This window comes from Ursus maritimus, unplaced genomic scaffold (genome assembly GCF_017311325.1).
Source record: "Ursus maritimus isolate PB19 unplaced genomic scaffold, ASM1731132v1 scaffold_12, whole genome shotgun sequence".
Lineage (NCBI taxonomy): Eukaryota > Metazoa > Chordata > Mammalia > Carnivora > Ursidae > Ursus > Ursus maritimus.
In genome coordinates this window covers 67,233,288-67,254,185 of record NW_024423564.1, presented here as the reverse complement: position 1 = coordinate 67,254,185, position 20,898 = coordinate 67,233,288, and the positions used below count along the sequence as shown (strand labels likewise).

Below are 20,898 nucleotides of genomic sequence, written 5' to 3'. Positions count from 1 at the left end.
CATGCTTGGGCAAAAGATTCATTCTAACTACAAGACAGATCAATGGATCTCAATGTAATAGAATATGAAAAGTCCTTTGGTATGGTTTCAGATTCCGCACTGCCACTGACTTTTAAGAAAACTACCACTTGTCAAATTTTTTTTTAAAGATTTTATTTTATTTATTTGAGAGAGAGCGAGCGAGCACAAGCGGGGGAGTGGAAGAGGGAGAAGCAGGCTCCCCACTGAGCAGGGAGCACGATGTGGGGCTCAATCCCAGGATCCTGGGATCATGACCTGTGCCGAAGACAGACGCTTAACCAACTGAGCCACCCGGGCACTCCATCCACTTGTCAAATTTTGACATAGCATCAAAGAATACTCAGTTATCTACATAGGCTATTAAAATATTCCTCTTGGGACGCCTGGTTGGCTCAGTGGGAAGAGCGTGCAACTCTTGATCTCAGGGTCGTGAGTCTGAGCCCCATGTTGGGTTTAAAATAATGCACTTGTAACTCTTCTGACTAAATTTCTTTTAGAAAAATATAACTATTTTTCATAAAGATATCTATATTACCATGCAATGGGTTTATTGTTATTTTTAATGAATATTAAAATTTTTTTGTTTTAATTTCTAATCCAGCAAACACTGATAGACAAATAAACAATAGCTTAATAATTCTTAAATTTTAAGAGTGTAAAGGTGGGGAGCTGGGGTGGTTCAGCTGGTTAAGCGTCTGCTTGGGCTCAGGTCATGATCCTAGGTGTTGGGATCCCTGCTCAGTGAGGAGTCTGCTTCTCCCTCTCCCTCTGCCCCTCCACCCCCACTTGTGCTCTCTCTCTCTCAAGCAAATAAATAAAATCTTTAAAAAAAATTTTAAAAAGAGTGTAAAGGGGTCCCAAGACCAAAAAGTTTGAGAATCATTGATCTAGTCCAACACTCTCTCTCTTGATCCCTTATTTTATAGATGGGTAAACTGAGGAGGCTTGGAGTTGGACGGGGTCCTTCATAGGGAGGTGGTGGTTGTGGTCCTGACACTCCACATTTGGTATAAACCTTTGAGAACAGGTATTCTGGGATACCTCCTATTTAGTGTATTCAATCTCTGTTTACTGGATCCTTCTCTGGATTTAAATGTCATGAGCCATTTCCTTCTTTTTCTTTCCTTTTTCCTTCCCTTTCTTCCTTTCTTCCTTCCTTCCTTCCTTCCTTCCTTCCTTCCTTCCTTCCTTCCTTTCTTTCTCTATTTCTCTTTCTCTCTTTCCTCTCTCTCTCTCTCTTTCTTTCTTTGCAAAAAGGTGTTTCTATTATAGCATGGGGACAGGACCGGTGGGCAGAAAGAGCTGCCATGAACTTTTTTTAAAAAAGGCTTTTCTCTATGTACATACCGCCCTCTATCTTACAACTGCTAGGTCCCTGTAACAAACTTCTCATCTTTCACTCAATCACTTCATTCAATAAATATTTACTGAGAGCCAAATATGTATCACACACAGTTCTAGGTGCTGATAATTCAACAATGAACATACAAAATCCTTGATTTTTAAAATCTTAACTCTAGTGAGGGCAAAAAACGGTAAGAAAAATTGTCCAGAACTTGTAAAGGGGCAGAGGAGAGTTATTGGGTGCTCCTTCCCTGTAGTGCTAGGGTATACCTTTGATAGACTTTATATTGACTAGGCTACTGCAGGACTTCGTAGGGGTAAAGGTTAACTTGTAGAAAACAAATGGCAATGTAAACGATTCCTAGCCATAGTAATGCAACTGAATTTTGATCAGTAGAGATGGAATAATCCCAAGCACTACAGTTTATTACTTAATAAGATATTAACGTTTTTGCAAATATTAGCAAATTCACTTCAGTATTCCCTTGGCTGATAACCTAAATCTCTAAAACTCAAGTTCTCATTTGAACAAGTCTTACCATCTAACTGGTTCCCTCATTATTTAGGATAATAATGCAGGAGCAGTTTATTATGATAAATAAAATCTTTGGCATTTGTTCATTTTATCTTTGTATAAGAATTATGTTTCCAACCTTTTGAAAATTATAATTTAGCAGACTGTATGGAAAAAATACATGTTACAATAAAAGCAGGTTAAGAGGACAGCTATTAACTGGTGGTGTAGCATGTACTAGTTTAAACAGACGCGGCCAATCAACAAGTCCTGTAATTCTCTCTGAATTGTAAGTGCAATCAATCCTTTTCTATCTTCACTGGCGCCACACTAATCCAGAACCATCTTCTCTCATCTCATCTCTCTGCCGTAATCCTATTTACTCCGATCATCAACTGTCAGACGATTTTTCTTTTTTTTAGTGAAAAACACAAGATTCTATTTGTGATATTTAAAGTTTTGGTAACTACTCCTGTAAATGTCGAAATAAAGGTGTATGTTTGTCACTGGAACTTAACAACTCACATTAAAAATAATACAGTTTGAGCAAAGGTTAAAAATTCCTTCATTCACATGTAGCTATGACAGTTCACAATCCATAAAATACTGGAAAAGCTCATAGTGCTACAACGGTTCTTCACTACTTCTAATTTTCTATGGTAGTGAAGAGATCGTTTGTTGTCTTAAAATTCACATTTGCTTCATCACTCCTGTAACTCCAGTAAAAATGTACCCAAATCTCCTGCCTTCTGAAAGTGACATGACTCTTTGATGGAGTTTGAAATAGTGGCTGATTACTTTTGAATACTTAAGCTCCACTGGTTGACAGCTCACATCTGTACTTCTCACTGCCCAGAGATCAGAGATCCCCACGACACCCTCCTTGGGCTCCAGTAACTTGCTGGAGCAGCTCACAGATCGCAGGAGACCCCTTTTCTCACTAGATCACTGTTTTATTATTAAAGGATATAACTCAGGACAGTCAGATGGAAGAGATGCATAGTGCAAGGTACAGATAAGGAAAGGACACGGAGCTTCCATGCTCTCTCCCAGCACTTCGGTGTATTCACCAACCTGTAAGCTCCCAGATGATCATTTTTAAAAACACCTATCTGATCATATCCTTCCTTTCTACTGGCTCCCTATGGTGGAGTCAAGTTTTGTGGCGCCTACAGCCTACACAATTCGAGGGCCCTCTTTAAGAAAAACAATACAATATTAAGGACAGGGCCTTGGAAGGGGCACTGCAAATGACAGGTTCTGAAACTTCAAGCTTCGTTAGCTTCACTATAAATCCGCCTCTGCCCACAAATCTGTCCTCGTTTTTCTACCTCGGGATCTTTCTCTCTGCAACTTCTGCTTGGAAGGCCCTTCCCGCCCCTTCTGGCCTAGCTCAGTACTCAACTGTCAGCTCCGCATCCTCTCTGTTCCCCCAACTGGGTTTGGGGCCTTCACGGAGTCTCTTCCAGTGCTCCAAGCACCCAGGCGGAGGCATCTTTCCGCGCGAGTGGTCGCTCTCTCGCAACACCCACAGAATATCCCTGGCGGGGCGGGGTTTGCACCCGGTTTGTAAAGATGGTCTGAGCCCCGGAACAGAGACCGCCGGAATTCCCGCCTATTCTCGCCCAGATTGGCGCCACTACCTCTCCGGAACCCGCGGGTCCGCCGTTGCGGTTCCGGTCGGAATTATTCGGCGGTGCACATCGATATGGCTGCGCTGGTAGTGAGAAGCGTTCGGGACGTGCTGAAGCGTGCACACTTCGCGACCATCCCGCGGAGACATCGCCATAAGAAGAAATGGGTAAGGTCCGACCGGTGGCCCAGGAGGGAAGAGCGACAGCGGCCTGTTGCCGCCGCCCCTCGGGAAACTTCTCCAACCCCGCCACTTGCCACCCCTCTTGGATAGGTTCACCGCTCCCGCCCCTCTGGAACGCCGGCGGCCTCTTGTCCCCGCCCCTCAGGCAGCGTCACTAGGGTCCTCCCTTTCACGTTTGTTACGTCTTCGCTTCTATCCTCCCTTTTATTTCGTTACAAGACTTGGGCTGTCGCTCCCGTTATGTCTGAGTCCTCCTGACTCCGCCCCTCTAAGTTACGTCATCACCGCCGCCCTCATTCTTTCAGTTATGTCACCGCCCCTTGTTCCCCAGCTCTCGGTTACCTTCCCCTTGGCCCCCACTATCCCTTCCACTTCCCCTCCTCCCTCTCCCCCTCCCTCCCCTTCTTTCCTACCCCGTCCCCCCCCCCTTTCTCCCTCCCTCCATGACCTCTTCTCCGCCTTTCCTCCTAGAACTTTCAGCCCGGCCGCCCTCACCCCTCGAAAAATGTTTTAGCGACAACCCCTTCCTTCCTGGGTCTCCGCCTCCCTCCGGGAAAGGATTCAACCCCATCCTCACCCTCGAGCTGCCTCTGGCGCCCAGGAAAGGTTACAGCGATCACCCTGCCCACACTCCTGGCCTTTCCCCAAACCCAGGCAAAGGGTGCAGCGACTCCCCTCACTCACTGGACTCTCCCCACTTCTCCCGAGACCCTTTCTCTGGCCTCACCTATAGGCCTGGAATTTCTACCCTAACCGCTACGCCCCCCTCCCTACCCCGACCGATTCCCTCCCCGCCCCCACCGCCCCCCTCTCCACCTCCACAGCCTCCGCTGCGCCCGGGGAGATGTTCTTTTGAACCCTGTTCACCACTCCTTGGAAGGCCTTTCTGCCGCGAGCCTATCCTCTCGTGTTCGCCCCCTTCAAGCCCTTCTGGGGTCACCCCCTGTTCGTCCACGCAGCCCTTACTGCAGCTGGATCAGTCCCCCGAGAACACCGCGTCCCTGTCCCCGAAGCCCTTGCACTGACCAGCAGACTTACCTCTGTTATTGTGGTGGATACCCTTCAGTCCTGGTAACCAGCCCGGTGACTTCCCCTACTCTCCGTCAACGGCCCTTGGGAACTAGCCCGGTGACTTCTCCTATCCTCCCTCATGGGCCTTTGGAAACTGGCCCCATGATTTCATCTTCCATCACTCCTGGGTCCCAGGGAACTTGCTCCATCATTTCACCTACGCTTACTCATAGGCCCCTGGGAACTGCCCTCATTATTTCACCTCCTCTTGCTCACCGGCCCAGGGAAATTAGATCTGTAGTTTCCCCACCCCTTTCTCACAGGGTTTTGGAAACTGGGCCCGGCATCTCCCCTCTGCTCTGTCCCTGGTCCTCAGGCAGAAGTTATAATGACCCTCCACCTTGCCCAGCATCTTCCCCACGCACTGGCAGCTTTTGCCATAGCCACCTTAAGCCTCCAGACCCTTGTGAACCTAAACCACAGCTTGACCTGCTCCTTGGGAAAAATTGCTGTGGCTCCCCACTTGCTTCTCAGGCAGGCACATCTGGCTCTCCCAGCTCACCTCGGGAGGGCTCTTTTCATTATTCCCATTTTTCTCAAGAGGCCCACATACCTGCCTCTGGTAGCCCTTGTTGTGCCGTCCGCCTACCTGCTGGGAGTACTTGTTCTCCTTGCTCACCCCAGTCCCAGGCTCCCGTGAAGCCTTGCTTCGAGTCTCTTTTCACCTGGGAGACTGGTGGGAGCTCTTGCCTATTTGTAGAGCCAGGCACCACGATTTCTTGTCCCCCCCGTCCCCAGGACCCACCTCTTCCCCTGTCCTCGCACTGTCCTTATTCTGTCTTCTCCTTCCCTTCACCCCTGGGCAACCAGTGTATAGCTCCACCCCAGTCACCCCCCCACAGAAGCTATAACGAACCCCCTCTCCCTACCCCAGCTGGCCCACAAGTGAAAACCCCCAAATCTGCAGAGTTAAAACAACCACGTGCTCTCCACAGATGTCGCTCCCTGATCAACCCTCTCCAGCACACTCCTCTTGACCTGCCCAGGCCCCCTAAGGCCAGTGTCTCTCCTCCACCTCCCTCCTGCCCTTCTGGTCCTTCTTGTATGGTGACATCCATGACGACTTGCTCAAATCCCTGCCCCAAAGTACTTCCCCAAGGAAATGCCTTACCTACTGTGATCCCTAGAACCCTCAAACCTGTTCTCCCCACTTGTCTTCCCCTTCGCCTTCCTTTTTGTCCTGTCCCACCCAATAGTTATGTTCAGAGCACCTCCTGTGGACTCCCCATAGGACCCCCGTGCAGTACCCATATATATTCTGTGGTTCCCCCGACCTCTGATCCCTGCCCACTCCTTGGGCCCCCTCAGTGCCATAAACTGACCATGGTGCCCCCCTGTGGCATCTATAGCACTCCCAGGGGCCCACCCCAACCTCATCGCCAGCCTGTGCCACCTCCCTGTTCCACCCACATCTATTCTTTTATCCCTTTGCGAACACCCTTTGATCCTCAAAGTTTACCTATTGCCCCCCAAGCCCGGGGCCACCCTGTGGCCTGTGATACTGTGCCCTGTGGCCTCCATGTCTACTCTGTGGCTCCTCGAGGCTGCTGCAAAGAGCCCCCCAAGGTTCCCTATAGCTGTCCTTTGCCTTCATCCAAGACTTCCAGCTGTAGCACTAATCTCAGCTGTAGTTCAACTGTTGTTATTAGTGAATGCCAGAGTAGTGACAGCCAGAGCGAGACTATCCACCAAAGCAGAAATCGGAGCCAGAGTGAGAGTACCTACCACTCCAGCAGAAGTCGAAGTCAAAGCAAGAGTCTCCATCCTCAAAGAAGTCAGAGCGGGAACAGGAGTCCCAGTCGAAAGAGGAGTCGGAGCCGGAGCAGTAGTCCCCCCCAAACCATAAATCAGGATAAGAACGAGAGTCTTCAGCGTAACGGAAATCAGGGCCAGAGTGAGAGTTCTCAACGTAGCAAAAGTCAGGGCACGGGCAAGAGTGCCCTCCATGGCAAAAGTCGGAGCCGCAGTAAGAGTCCCCGCCACGGCAAAAGGCGGGGCAAGAGCAAGAGTCCCCACCATAGCAGGAGCCGGAGCAAGAGTCCCCGGCCTGGCAAAAGTCATGGTCAGAGCAAGAGTCCCCGACACAACAAGAAATGAGGGCCAGAGGAAGAGTTGTGACCAAACCAAAGTGCAGGCCAGAGCGAAATGAATAGACAGTAATAGGACTGCTAGCCCGAGCGAGTGTCCCAGCTGTGGCAACAAGGACTGACCCGAGGACCCCTCAGCTGACGTCTTCATTTTCCTTTTAATCTGCGTTAATGCTCTGCAAGCCTGAATCCCGTCCCTCTCTGCTACCCCCCAGAAGTCCCCATTTTGCTGTACACCACAAGGTTTCTAACAGTTCTCCTTATCCCACCTTCCTGGGCTCTCCCCAAATGACCCTCAACCCTGTGATTCTGAGCATTGTGCTGTCAGTCACTGCATGACCTTAGGTAAGTTACCTTTATCTCTCCATCAAATATGGAAGGTTGATATCTTTTGTATCCCACCCAGCTGTCTGTCTTTTGTGGTGCTCACATAAGCTAGGAGACAAGAAAATGCTTTAGAAGACGGAAGGGCTGTTCGGAGAGAAAGCATCTTTTGTTTTTAAGGCTGAAGCTTCCCCCAGGTTCTTCATAGTTTCTTCCAGCCTGCTGTAGACTCTCCTCAGGAGTCCTATCCTGAGCTCCCATTCTCTTAAGTTCTTTTTACTCCCAGGCCTCAAGGATTGCCCCCTTTCTTGGTGACCCACACATGCCATTGTGAGAGCTACAGCTTTCTTTCTCACAACCCTGAGACAGAAAGGCCAGCTCCCCGCTACTTTCTCTTTCATACTTCTTTTCTGGCTGGCAGAGGCAGGATGCAGAGGCAGGAGCGGGCAGTGGCTGGGTCCGTGTTTACCGCAGGGCTCTGAGGTATTGGTGAGGTCAGGTGGTAGGGGAGAGGCAAGACTGGAAGACCAGTGAGCCTGTTCTTTTCCTTTCAGGCTGCCACAGAGCCCAAATTTCCTGCCACTCAACTGGCTCTGCAGAATTTTGACATGGCCTACAGTGTGCAATTTGGTGATCTTTGGCCGTCCATCCGGGTCAGTCTCCTTTCAGAGCAGAAGTATGGTGCGCTGGTCAATAACTTTGCTGCCTGGGATCATGTGAGTGGTGAGCTGGAGCAACTGAGGGCCAGGGACTTTGTGAAGGACGCCTTCTCCCATGGGGAACTGGAGCCCGAGGGTGGCCAAACTCCAGCTCCAACTCCAGCTTCCGGGGCCTACAGCCCGAACCTTCGATGCTTCACTTTTGCCAGAGGGGATGTCAGTCGGTTCCCTCCTGCCAGGTAGGATCTGGGGTTGTCCTAAGTGTCTGCTGGAAGTAGACAGAAAGAGACCCAGCTCTTATCCTGTTTAATAAGGATCACAATATTGCTGATATTGAGTGCTTATATATGCTAGGTGTTTTTCTAAGTGTTGTGCGTGCATTATCTCCTTTTGTTCTGTCAACAGCCCTCTGACGTAGGTAATATTACTGTTCCTCTTTTACATTTGAGGAGATAGGTGCAGAGAAGTTAAGGTACTTGCTTGCTTTAGGTCCCTGAGATAGCAGGTGGTACAGCTAGTATTTAGACCCAGGCAGTTTGACCCCAGGGCCTGTCCTGCTCTGCTGCCCTCTATGGAAGATAGCCATCTCTAACTTGCACACTTACTGTACCCTCGACAGTTAAAATGTGTATTATTTACGACTGCTTTCTCATTTTGCCACCCATCTGAGTGAATAGGACAAGTAACCTCCTGGTACCAAAGAACGAGTGAGACTTACCTAGGGACACAAAGTTAGTACCAGAGGGGTTGGTGGTGAGGGGACTTCTGGTCTTCTCATCCAGTTCTCAGATGTATAGGAAGTTGAAGCCCTCATGGAACTTAACGGTCTAGTAAGGAAGACAACAATTAAGAAACTATTTATAATTGTGATAAGTGCTACAAAGGAAAAGTATAAGATGCTATGAAGTTTTATAATTAGGAGATCTAACCCAGTCTTTTCTGAGGAAATGAAATTTAAGCTAAGACCTGAAAATGAGTAGAAATGAAAGCTAGTGTCCTGAGGGTGGGGGTGGGGTGCAAGGCGACAGAAACTGGCACAGAACAGATTTTGGTTTTCTAGGCCATATGGGATTTTGGACTTTTTCTTTTAAAAGAAAGAGGGAGCCATGAAAAGTTTTAAGGTGGGGAATGACGTGACCAGATTTGAATTTTTAAAATTCTGGCTGCTGTGTGGAAAACAGATTGGAGAGGGGCAAGGCTATGTGTGACATATGAAATGGGGATGTAAATTAGTAAGCTTTTGCAATAGTTCCAGCTGCTGGCTTGAGGGCTTAAGGCTGCATGCTTAGGAAAACTAGGGGGTGAGGCTGGAAGAGTATGTGGGGGGGCCGTGTGTGGGAATCTTGAATGCCAGGAACTTACAGGTTTCAGAGAAGGGGATTTTCCTGATGGCCCAGGGTTGCTTATAAATGGCTAGACTTGCCAGGGCTGGATGGCTTCAGACCATGCACCATTTAGTCCAAAGTGCTGTAAATTGCCAAGATCTGTTCTAGAGAACCACTGGAAAGGGTTTCTGAGTAGGGAGAAGGCAATAATGCACAGTGGTTATAAGCATGGGCTTTGGAGTCAGGAAAACCTGGATTTCGATTTTGCCTTCATCACTTACTGGACATGTAGCTTTGGATAACTGACCCTTGGTTTCCTTAACTGGAAACTAATCTGGGAAAATAATGGCGCTAGTACTCTAGCTTATGTGCCAGCTGTTGTTCTAAGCACTTGACGTCTATTAATTCCTTTGATCCTCACAATAATCCTATCTGGTAGGCACTCTTATTACAGATGAGGACACTGATGCACAGGGAAGTTGAGGAATTTGCTGAGGCACACAGGTGTTGAGCAGCTGAGCTGGATTTGCGATCCCAGTCCGCCTGGCTCTGGACTTTGGGTTCTCCCGCCTCACAGCGTCCTAGTGAGGACTCAGTGCGGTCATGTATCTGAGACACTAGTACAGCACCTACAATATGGCGCTCATGAACAGTATCTCTTACTGATGGTATTCTTCTCATCAACATTCTGCTTCAGGAAGTTCATGTTAGTAAATTGGGGTGGGAGGGACATAGATTGGGGTGGGGTTGGAGATCAGGTCAGAGGCATTGGTTTTAGGTGGAACTGTGGACACAGCACCACGTGGTTTCCTAAGTTGCCTGAGGTGCTTAGCTTCTACTCAGAGAGGTTTGGGTTTCCTTCTTGTCTTGATAGGTTCCCTATAAATCAAGGGAATCCTAATCTCTCAGGAGGTCAAGGATGTGTTTAGGGAGTCCAGGAATCTCCTGAAATTGTCTGAAAATTTGTTGTGCTTTTTTTTTTTTTTTTTTGAAAGAGGGACTGTAGCTTTCAGCTGATTTTAAAACTGTCTGTGAACCAAAAAAAGGTTGAAATGACACTTTCAAAAGGAAGGAACTGATGAGAATGGGTTTCGTAGATCTGTGCTAGTGCGATAGGAATTCTGTACTTTTCTCAAATTTCTTGTTCTCCCGCGTGAGGTGTGAGGCACACAGTTTCAGGGACAAGCTAAGTGTGATTCGACTTTGAAAATATCCCACCGTAGTCTGAGCCTACTTGGGAAGGTGTTACGACCTCAAACCTGGGGACTGTAGCTCTCGTAGCAGACCCTCAGCAGTGCCGTGTCTCATGTCTTGTCACATCTTTCTCCCAGTGCCTTCCTGTCAGGGCAGCAAGGATCAGATTTCTGTCTCCTTGAGTCTGTCCCCAGTGGCTGAGCTGGGTCTCAGGCAGGAGAATGGCCCTTGACAACTGGCCTGGGAGTGAGAAGTCCTTCTGTGACCATTAGGTTGCTGTCTGTTGTGTCTACCCACATGGTTCCTGCCTGTCTTCATGCCTTGGACTCTTACTACAGTTTTCTCACTTTTGTCTGTTTCTAATTTGTTCTTTCTAGCCTACCTAGCTTTCTAAAACTCTATTCAGGTGATCGTGTCCCTTTCTTTACAAACTTTGGTTACTGCCTGCAGGTTACAGTCCAGACTCCTTAGGATAGGGTTTAAGGCTTTTTACAACCTGGCTTCTATCTGCTTTTCAACCTCAGTCTCATCCGCCTTGTATTTCTACTACAGCAGATTTCTCATTGTTTCTGAAAGGAGCTGTGAGTTTGCCTGCTTCCATGCCTTTTTTGTTCTTTTTTCTTCTCTTGGAATGCTCGTGTTTCTTCCTCCTTTCCTCCCTTCTTCCTTTCCTTCCCTTCCTTCCTTCCTTCCCTTCCTTCCCTTCCTTCCCTTCCTTCCCTCCCTTCCCTCCCTTCCCTCCCTTCCCTTCCTTCCCTTCCTTTACCTAACGAGGGCCTATTTCTTCATCAGGCCTGACTCAGGTAACTGTGAGAGGCACAATTGATGACATTCTTCTCTAAACCCACAAAGCGTTGTGTATCTTAATATGTAATCCAATAAGATTGAGTTCCTCCTATATGCGGGGGGTGTTTCAGGTGCTGGGGTTTTTATAGTGAACAGACAAAGTCTCTGCATTCTAAAGAGGGAGGAAGAGGAGAGTAGACACACACACACACACACACACACACACACACACACACCTGTACATATAAAGTGAACAATAAGTGCTTTAAAGAAAAGTAATGTAACAGAAATAGGAGGTGATGGGAGGAGGGGTGGGGTGCTATTTTTAGACAGAGTAGTCAGGGAATGCCAGTGACTCTCTGATGAGATAACTTTTGTGGAGAGAACTTTGAGGAGAGACTGAGAAAAGTGAGGAATCAAATCAGGGCTGTTCCAGGGAATAGTTTTGTGGGTAGAAAGTCAACCAGCTACAAAAGCCTTAGACTGGAGCGCACCCGACTTAATTAAGGAAGGACAAGATGGCTAGCTTGGCTGGATTAGAGTGAATTGATCTGTGGGTTGTTTGTTTTTTTTAAGATTTTATTTTTAAGTGATCTCTGCACCCAACATGGGGCTCAAACCCACAACCCCGGAGGGACCTTGGTGGCTCAGTCAGTTCGGCCTCTGGCTCTTGGTTTCAGCTTGGGTCATGATCTCAGGGTGCTGGGATGGGGCCCCGCATCTGGCTTTGCACTTGGCTTGTCCCTCTTCCTCCTCCTCTGCTTCTCACCCCCACCCTAACGCATGCACTGTCTCTCTTTCTCTCTAATAAGTAAAATCCTTAAATAAAACAAAAAAAAAAAAAACCCACAACCCTGAGATCAAGAGTTGCAAGCTCCACTGACTAAGCCAGCCAGATACCTCTCGATCTGTTTTATTTTTATTTTTTTAAAGATTTTATTTATTTATTAGAGAGAGAGAGCGAGGGAGAACATAAGCAGGATGAAGGGTGGAGGGAGAAGCAGACTCCCCGCTGAGCAGGGAGCTGGGTGCAGGGCTCGATCCCAGGACTCTGGGATGCTGGAATCATGACCTGAGCCGAAGGCAGATAGATGCTCAACCGACCAAGCCACCCAGGCGCCCCTCGATCTGTGATTTAAATGGGTCACTCTGGCTGCTGTGTGGAGAATGAGTGAGTGAGTGGTCTGAGAAATGCAGTTTTTGCTGAGGGGAACTGAGTAGCCCCTGAGGGCATCGACTTGGTGCCCTTGACTTCCATTGGGTCTCCTGACTTGCAGTTTGATTCTAAGGTGGTCTCTTCTGTTCTAGGCTTGGCAGCCTGGGTGTCATGGACTACTACCTGATGGATGCTGCTTCATTGCTGCCTGTCCTGGCCCTTGGCCTGCAGCCTGGCGACACTGTGCTTGACTTGTGTGCAGCGCCCGGGGGAAAGACACTAGCACTGCTTCAGACTGGCTGTTGCCGTAAGTCAGAGGGTTGGTGTCTTGGGCAGGGAGGGCTCCCTACCTCACCCAGGCAGGGGCCTCCCGAATAGGATGGGCTCTCTGGTCCCAGGGTCACAGGGGTATAGTGCTCGCTTACTAAGGTGGTGTATTTTTGTTTGCAGTTTTCTCCTCTCTTCCTTTGTCGGTTGACCAAGGAAGATTGCTGAGCTGAGCAAGGTCTCTGAAGGCAGATTAAACCAGGGCCCTGATCAATCTACACATGACACTTTCATTCCTCTGTATCTGTTTACTTTTGTCTCTAAGATTAAGTTAATTTCCTTGGTCCGCCAACTAAAGCAGTAAGATCTGGCTGCAGCCACCCTTTACAACTTTATGTCACTCTTCCCCAGACTGTGTGTGCTTCAGCCACGTTCTGCCACTGTCTTTTATTTGAATCAGCCTCCATCTTTTGCTCATGTTCCATTTTCTCTCTAGAATACCCTCCACCCAATCCCAGCTAGCCGGCCTGTAGCCTTTTAGCTTTCAAGCCTCAGCTCGTGTGTGCCACCTCCTGGAAGTCTTCCCTCATGACCTCTGCTGGCCGGTTGCAAAGTGATGCCTGTCTCCTTATGCCCCATGCCATGGCTGTCACCCTTGCAACTCTTAGCACATCAGCCTTGCATCAGAGCTTTACCGGGTATGCATCTTCTCCCTCTTTAAGAATGAATTCCTTGGCGACAGGCCCAAGTCTTATTCATCTCAGTGCTGCAGCCACCAGCCTGGCCCGTGTGCACTGTAAGTGTTCACTTCGGCTATCTACTGGCTGACATCCTGCCTTTAAACAGGCCGTGTTTTTTCCATGGAGACTCGAGAAATATCCAGATGGGGGCTGTTGTTTTTCCACTCACCCTGGAGGTCAGCCAGCCTTCTCTTGCCTTATGCCCTAGCCTTTTTTTGGGGGGGGCTGGCCCCTTCTCTTCCAGTTCTCGTCAGCCAGCTTGCGCAGTTTGGGTTAGCTTCCAGCCTCATGGTTGGCCCTATCGGTGATTGCAAGGTACCACATTTGATCTAACCTTCTGGAAGTGCAGAGGGAGAGGAGAAAAAGTGTTGATATGGTTTAATGAGTCCAGTGCAGGAGAGCCCAGCCTCTGTGCTTGGCTGTGCTGATCTGACTGAGTGCTGTGGGAATCCGTGAGAAAGGGGATGAGTGAGGTGGGGTTACTTGGAAGAGGAGGAACTTGAACTAAGAGGCAGAAGAAGGGTTGAGGAGAAGTCATTGAGAATTGCTCTTCTAAGGTATCCTAAATTACCCAGCGCCTTGCCCCCATCCCAGCTCCTTACCCAAGGGAGTCCTTCATCCCAGGGGAAGAAGGCAACTTTGAGTTTCCCTAGTTTAGCCCTCCTATTTTAGGGAGGGGGAAATTGAGTCCCGAAGAGATTAAATAACTTAACTTCTACCTGAGTTAGAGATAGAGCCAGAACTGGAACCCAGCTTTTCTATTCTCTGTTTATGTCCTTCTGCAAATTCCTCCTGAGCAGAGAATCTAATTTTTACTTCTTTAAGTGCCCTCAAAAATTGGGACTCTCTGTCTTTGTGGGAACACTAAGCTCGCTCATGGTGGTGATCACTCCCATAAGGTATAAGGTATGCACTCTCTAGTTTTTCACCATCGTTCTGCCTTTCCCTTTCACTTCTTGACCCTGAGGCTAGGTAGCTCACCATTTCTCATCAAGCTTGCAGTAATGTTTTTTCTTACAGTAGAGCCAAGAGCAAAGTGAACTATTTCTTGAACTTTGTGTCTGTCACAAAAGGGAAAGTAAAAGATAGCTGGTAAATCAGTTGGGATTAGGTTTGGTCCTATACAATAGAAAATCAATGAACTGGCCCATATAAGAGAGCTGGGATATTGGCAGTCCAGGGCTGGTATGGAGTGTCCACAATCGTCAGGGACTTGGGCTTCTTCTTTCTTTTTGCAACCTATTTTATTTCTGGCTTCCATCCTCAGGATTGCCTCCAGGTCCAAGACGGCTGCTAGAACTCCAGTTATCACATTCAAATTCAAGGCAGGAAGAAAAGATTGGGTAAAAGGGGCACATCTAATTGTGTTAGCTTCTTTTAAACATCTTCCCATAAGTCCCACACAATAATTATGCCTACAACTCATTGACCAAAACTTAGTCATAACTTAGTCATAAAAGGAGGCCGAGAAATGGGGCACATTGTTCCCCTTTCCCTCAAATAAAATTAGAGTTCTATTACTAAGGAATGAGAGGAAAATAAATTTTGGTAAATAATGTGTAGTGTCTGCCAAAGATGAAGAGAGAGACACATTTCAAAAAGTAGGAGAGAGCATACTTATATAGAAATATTCATACTTTGTCTACTTTATTTATTTACATATCCTCTCTGGCCTGCGTTTGTGGTTGCCTTTGTAACCCCTGCTCTAGAGTATTTGGTACTGTGCCTTGTACATAATAAACATTTCTTCTCCACTTGCCTCTGCCCCTGGGGTCTGCATTGATTGGCTATGCCCAAGAATTGGTCTGACTCTCCATCAGCACCATTGCTGGTGGGATGTTTCATGGGGGAATGGCCTTGAAGTTTCTTTATTCTCACAGGCATAAAATGTCCCTACTGCCCACAACCATCTATCGATTCAGTGCAACCTCTATCAAGGTTCCAATGGTATTTTTTTCCAGAATTAGAAAAAACAATGCTAAAATTTATATTCCCACAGGCAATCTCGCTGCCAATGATCTGTCCACTTCTCGAACAGGCAGACTACAGAGGGTCCTTCACAGCTATGTGCCTCAAGATATCAGGGATAGAAATCGAGTTCGAGTCACCTCATGGGATGGCAGGAAGTGGGGAGAACTGGAGGGGGACACCTATGACCGGGTGAGTGATTGCTGACCTGAGACATCCAGCTAGCCAAATCTGGCCTTCCCAATCCAGCTCCAGGCTTCAGCGGGTAGGATCCAGCCCTCCATATTTGAGGACGAAGGGCCATTTCTGGACCTGGCCAGCTCTCCATGGGTGATTGGGAGAACACAGCCATCCACACAGTCATTGGTAGTATCTTCATTAGAGACAATTAGCAGGAAAGAGTTTGAACCTGACTGAGTGGGAAAAGGGTTAGTAGACTTATTTTACTTCTCAAGTCACTTGGTTGCTCAGGAACTCTGATTAAAATGGGTATGAATAAAGTAATTTATTTTTGAATATTAGTACAGCAGATGGTGCAAAATTCAGAAGGTGCAAAAGGGTATCTAGTGAGAAGTATGCTTCCCTTTTACTCCTGTCTCACAGCCATCTCCTTCCTTTCCCCACAGATGACCATTATTTATATTTTCTACTGTATCCTTAAGATCTATCCTTTGTGGATATACAAATACAAATGTGTGTGGTTTGTTTTTTTTTTCCTTTAGAGAGAGTGTGTGTGCATGTGTGTGTGTGAGCAGGGCAAGGGGCAGAGGGAGAGAGAGAATCTCAAGCAGGCTTCACACTCAGCCTGGAGCCCGATGCAGGGCTTGATCTCACGACCCTGAGATCATGACCTGAGCGGAAATCAAGAGTCGGATGCCTAACTGACTGAGCCACCCAGACGCCCCAATGTGTGTGTATTTTTGAAAAAAGGAGTGGTGGTGTATTATTCTCACTATTTGAACTTTGTAGTCATTTCATTTAATAACGTACCCTGAGGTTCAGTCCTTTTCAGTTTTATGCTTTTTGAGTATCATTGCTGGATTTTGACAGGGGGTAGTAAATCACTCCCTGTGGAGCTTATGTCGGCTTCATTTCTACTGGTAATGCGGGAGAGTACTGTGTCCTCATATCCTGGCACCACTGGTGTAATTAAACTTTTGAGGTTTTGCCAAACTGATAGCATCTAATTTATATTCTCTTATTATGAATGATGTTGAAAGTCATTTCCTATTTTTAAGTTATTTGCATTTTCTTTTAATTGGCATGTTCTTAAAGTATTTATTAAAATGTATACTTCTAAAAATACAAATGTATCGCTATTGCCTCTCTGTTGTCATCTGACTGGTTGATCTAATCTGTCCAGTTCTCACCATTCTGCCTCAACCACCCTAAGAAACTGAAAGACCAAGGCTTATAGAATCTGGGAGAGGTTTAAGAGGCCTGCTTCTTGCCTCTGTAGGAATCCCCGATTCAGCTTTTTTGACTTGGAGACAGCAGAACAGAGTGGGTAGAGCATGACCTCTGCTGTCCACCTAACTTGTGTCTATACCACAGGGCTGCCACTTACTGACTTTTGCAAGGTACTTCCTCTTGCTGAAATTTCAGCCTCTTCATTTGTAAAGGAGGGAATGTTGCTATGTAGGATTATGCAGATGATTCGTAGAGAGTATTTGAGGAAAGCACTTAGCATAGTACCTGGCCATGAAGATTCAACGCCTGGCTATCATCGTTCCTCAGCCTGTGCTTGCATGCTTCCATTATCATTAATTTACTTGGAGTTTCTGCTTAACTAAAATTCACAGATCTCTTCCATAGATGATTTTTTTTGGAACATAAATATAGGACGTTTTCTTTTGTTTTTGTCTTTTGTGCCTAGCACAGAGTACAGGCTGTTAGAGAACACATGAACGATTTTATATTTCTCACTTTAAAACTTTTCCATATTGGATATGATGCTTCAGCATAAAATAACTTTGAATCCTGATCCTGTTACTCAGTGTGTTAGCTACCTTCTGGGCATTCTGTCACCCATAAATTAGATGTTTCATTCAAATAGCTAAGCACAGTGCCAAGGACAGAGCCCTAAAGCATGAAAGACTTCTTTCTAGGAGCACCTGGCTGGCTCAGTTGGTAGAACACGGGATTCTTGATCTCAGCGTTGTAGGTTCGAGCCCCACATTGGGTGTAGTGATTACTTAAACTCTTGAAGAAAAAAAAAGACTTCTTTCTAGGTCAATATCAGTTATTTAATTGTAGTTATTTGGGTATTGGCTTTGGCTTTTTGACCAGCCATGAATATACCTAAATATACTGTTTTCTTACTCATTAGTTCACAGTTTTAACTGGTTGCTACCCAGTTAAAATGAGCAGCTTTGTCAGGCACTCTGCAATGGAAGGATGGGCAGAGGGAGCACTGTGGGAAATCTCTCAGGGCAGGGGCCTGAGGGACAGAGCCTGTAAGGAGCTCCAATACCGTACCCTTTACCACTTCTGGGCAGGTGCTGGTGGATGTACCCTGTACCACAGACCGCCACTCCCTTCATGAGGAGGAGAACAACGTCTTTCAGCGGTCGAGGAAGAAGGAGCGGCAGATGTTGCCTATGCTTCAGATGCAGCTGCTCGCGTGAGTAACAGATTTACAAATCCTCGGGCCTTTGCGCCTCAGTGCTCCGGGGGGGGCTGGTCACCTGGGGGATTAGAAACTCTTGCCACAACCATTGCCCACAGAAGGGTCTTCAGACCAAGGAACTACCTGGAGGAGACAGACAAGATAGGAAGGTCCTCTGGAACATGAAAACGCTATGGTAGGACACACATAGGGTGGGCCGCCCAGATTCATTTACGTTACCTGACCTCCATGCTAGTCCCAGTTCCAGTGAGTAGCACGAGTTTGAAAGCTAGAGAAAAGTTACTGAAGTCAAGGCTCTGTAGGGCTGGTAAGGATTCAGTGCATAGCTAGCATCCGAGTTTGGATCATCACCAGAGTCAGAGTTCAGGGGATTGCTTCCGGAGGAGAGCCCGTGGAGTAAGGCCGGGTTGCTCTCTGCTTTGAGAATGCCTCTTCTGGTGGTATCTCTGTGGAAGGGACTTCAGAGGCTAACACAGCTGCCCATCCCACAGTAGACTCCACTATCCATGCTTCCAGCTCTCCTTGTTGCCCTTCTGCTCCTGGAAAGCTCAGTAGTCACTGTTTTTCTCTCTTTCTGGTTTCAGGGCTGGACTCCTTGCCACCAAACCAGGAGGGCATGTTGTGTATTCCACCTGCTCACTCTCACACTTACAGAACGAGTACGTGGTGCAAGGCACCATCGAGTTCCTGGCCAATCAATACAGCATCAAGGTTCAGGTGGAAGACCTGAGTCACTTGCGAAAGCTTTTCATGGACACATTTTCTTTCTTCCCATCCTGCCTGGTTGGGGAGCTGGTAATCCCAAACCTCTTGGCCAATTTTGGGCCTATGTACTTTTGCAAAATGTGTAGACTGCCATAGCATCACCCTGTTCCCAAAGTCCTGGTGTAGGAGAGTCAAGGGTATACTCCCGTAGAGGCTCCAGAAGCTGAGACTAGTGGCAGAAATGCACTGTGGGTCCTATCTCCATCCTGTTCAAGTCTTTCTATAGACAGTTTTCAGCGTTAGAAAGTAGAGGAGTTTTTCTGTCGTGCTGTCCAATTGTGGAGCATCAGCAGGTTTCTAACTCACTTATTATGCCCCCTCCCCCCATTTCTAAGCTTGTGCTAAAGGTTCCTGCCCCATTAAGAGCTTAGAGGGAGAAGCCAGTGAGCAGGCCCACACTTTAAGCTGTAAACTCAGGAAGAAGCATTTAGCCAATAAAACTGTTGAAGCTCCATACAGCTGGGGCTGTAGTTGGGTCCTCCTGTCAGTCCAAGTACTGTTAGTGCCGTTTGTACCAGCTGCTAGTATTGAGCACCAGCTCCGAGGACCCCAGCGCCCAGGACCCCAACGCCCAGGAACTCAGCCTGGTGGCAGACCTCTGGTTACAGAGCACCTCTCACACTCGAAGTGAGTTCTAGTGTGATCAGTCTTCAGCAGCCCATGGGCTCAAACAAGCCTCCGTAGTTCCTTCAGACAGCCCACGATCTAATTTAAGGAACAAGCAACTAACAACGTTAAGCCACTCAGGATAATCTGCTTACTTGCACGGAGAAAGCTCTCCCAAGCTGCATCCTTGCAGCGGTTCCTCCTGTTGTCTGCAGCACTGCTGCGCCCTGTGGCTGGGGATGCTGCTGCCGCCACAGGACTGTGATCCTCTCCTGTGTGTTTCTGCCGTTGTTCATTCATGTAGCAAGTGTTCCTGGAATTCCTGTATGCCGGTAGCCAGGGAGCTGTTGGAGGTGTGCTGGCAGTTGGGACAGTGGGGGATGAGAATCCTCATCCCCCTTCGTGGCAACTCTCCTCCTTTTACTTTCTGAGCACCTAGGCATCTCCTGATCTCTTTTTCTGTTGTATTATGCTTTTTGTTTTGTTTTTCTTGTTCCTGGTCTGGCTGAGCTCTGGTTCCAATTGTGTGGCCCAGCCCCAAATCCCTCAGAGCTCTTCCCCAGCAGCACAGGGCCTCCCCTCCCTGAGGGTGTGAAGTTTGGGGCAATATTACATCATTGCAGACTACATGCTAATTATGTTGTCTTTGTAATTCTAACATAAAGAAGGTAATCCCATAATGGCAGGGATATTAAAAATTGCTTATGGTCACTTGCAAAATATTGCTTTTTTTAATTAAAAAAATTTTTTTTTCTGAAAAACTGGTCCTTGTGCAGAAAAGGGAGGATAATTTTAGAATACTCGTGTTCTTGGTTCTTCCCACTTTCTTTATCCCTCCTCTTCCTGTCACTCATTTTGTTCTTTATGCCTTTCCTGCTAATCCTTGTTTTAGAGGTGTCAGCTGAGAAGGATTTTGGATAAGGTTAAGCCTTCTCTTTTCTTCAGATTTGCATTATAACTGAGGGCCCTGGAAGATTTTTCAGACTCAAAGTTGAGTGAAGCTAGGAAGATGGAGCTCCAGGGAGTAGGACTTTAATTAGCCTCCATGTGGGTATGTGGCCCCTGCCTACTGTTTACCTCAGTATTGACTGAGGCTAGGAGGCCTTAGGTGCCTGAGTTTCTGCCGTTGGCCTTCTGGGTATCCAGCCTGGTGCTAACTGAATGCTAAGCAGTGCTAATCCAAGATTGGGTCTCCTGCCCCTGGGGTCCCAGTCTGACTGGGGACAGACTGACTCAGGTTGGAAAAGCAAAGAACTACTTTGGAGAAAAGTTTGATTATCTCCTGTAATTGAACATTTACTTATCCTATGGCCCAGTTATCCCAATACTAGGGATAAATCCAAGAGAAACTCATACACGTACACCAGAAGATTTGTACAAGAATGTTCATAGCAATCCCAAAGGAAATGCAAATGCCCATGAGCAGCGGAGTGGACATATAAACGAGTATTCACACAATGGAGTATTATATGGCTGTCAAATGAACCACAGTGACACAAAACAACATGGATGAATCTTTATAATAAAATATTAAATGAAAAAAGTTCAATCCCAAAAGATTAAATGTAGCATGATGCCCTTAAAAAAAAAGGAAAACTTATAAAAATTTGTTATTATTTACATACA

General features: G+C 47.1%; 1 protein-coding gene across 2 annotated transcripts; it reads left to right on the top strand.

Moving 5' to 3' along the window:
- Positions 1 to 1,242: 1,242 nt before the first annotated feature.
- NSUN4 (NOP2/Sun RNA methyltransferase 4) lies at positions 1,243 to 19,988 on the top strand. 2 transcript variants are annotated; one of them, XM_008699263.2, is made up of 6 exons: positions 1,243 to 3,680; positions 7,732 to 8,075; positions 12,450 to 12,616; positions 15,304 to 15,464; positions 17,771 to 17,895; positions 18,486 to 19,988. In XM_008699263.2, the coding sequence occupies exons 1-6, from the start codon at positions 3,588 to 3,590 to the stop codon at positions 18,760 to 18,762; spliced, it is 1,167 nt and encodes a 388-aa protein (XP_008697485.1). In that variant the 5' UTR covers positions 1,243 to 3,587; the 3' UTR covers positions 18,763 to 19,988. The 2 variants fall into 2 exon arrangements, with proteins under 2 accessions (XP_008697485.1, XP_008697486.1); XM_008699264.2 differs by having other exon boundaries at positions 1,245 to 3,680; positions 12,450 to 12,604.
- The last annotated feature ends 910 nt before the right edge of the window (positions 19,989 to 20,898 follow it).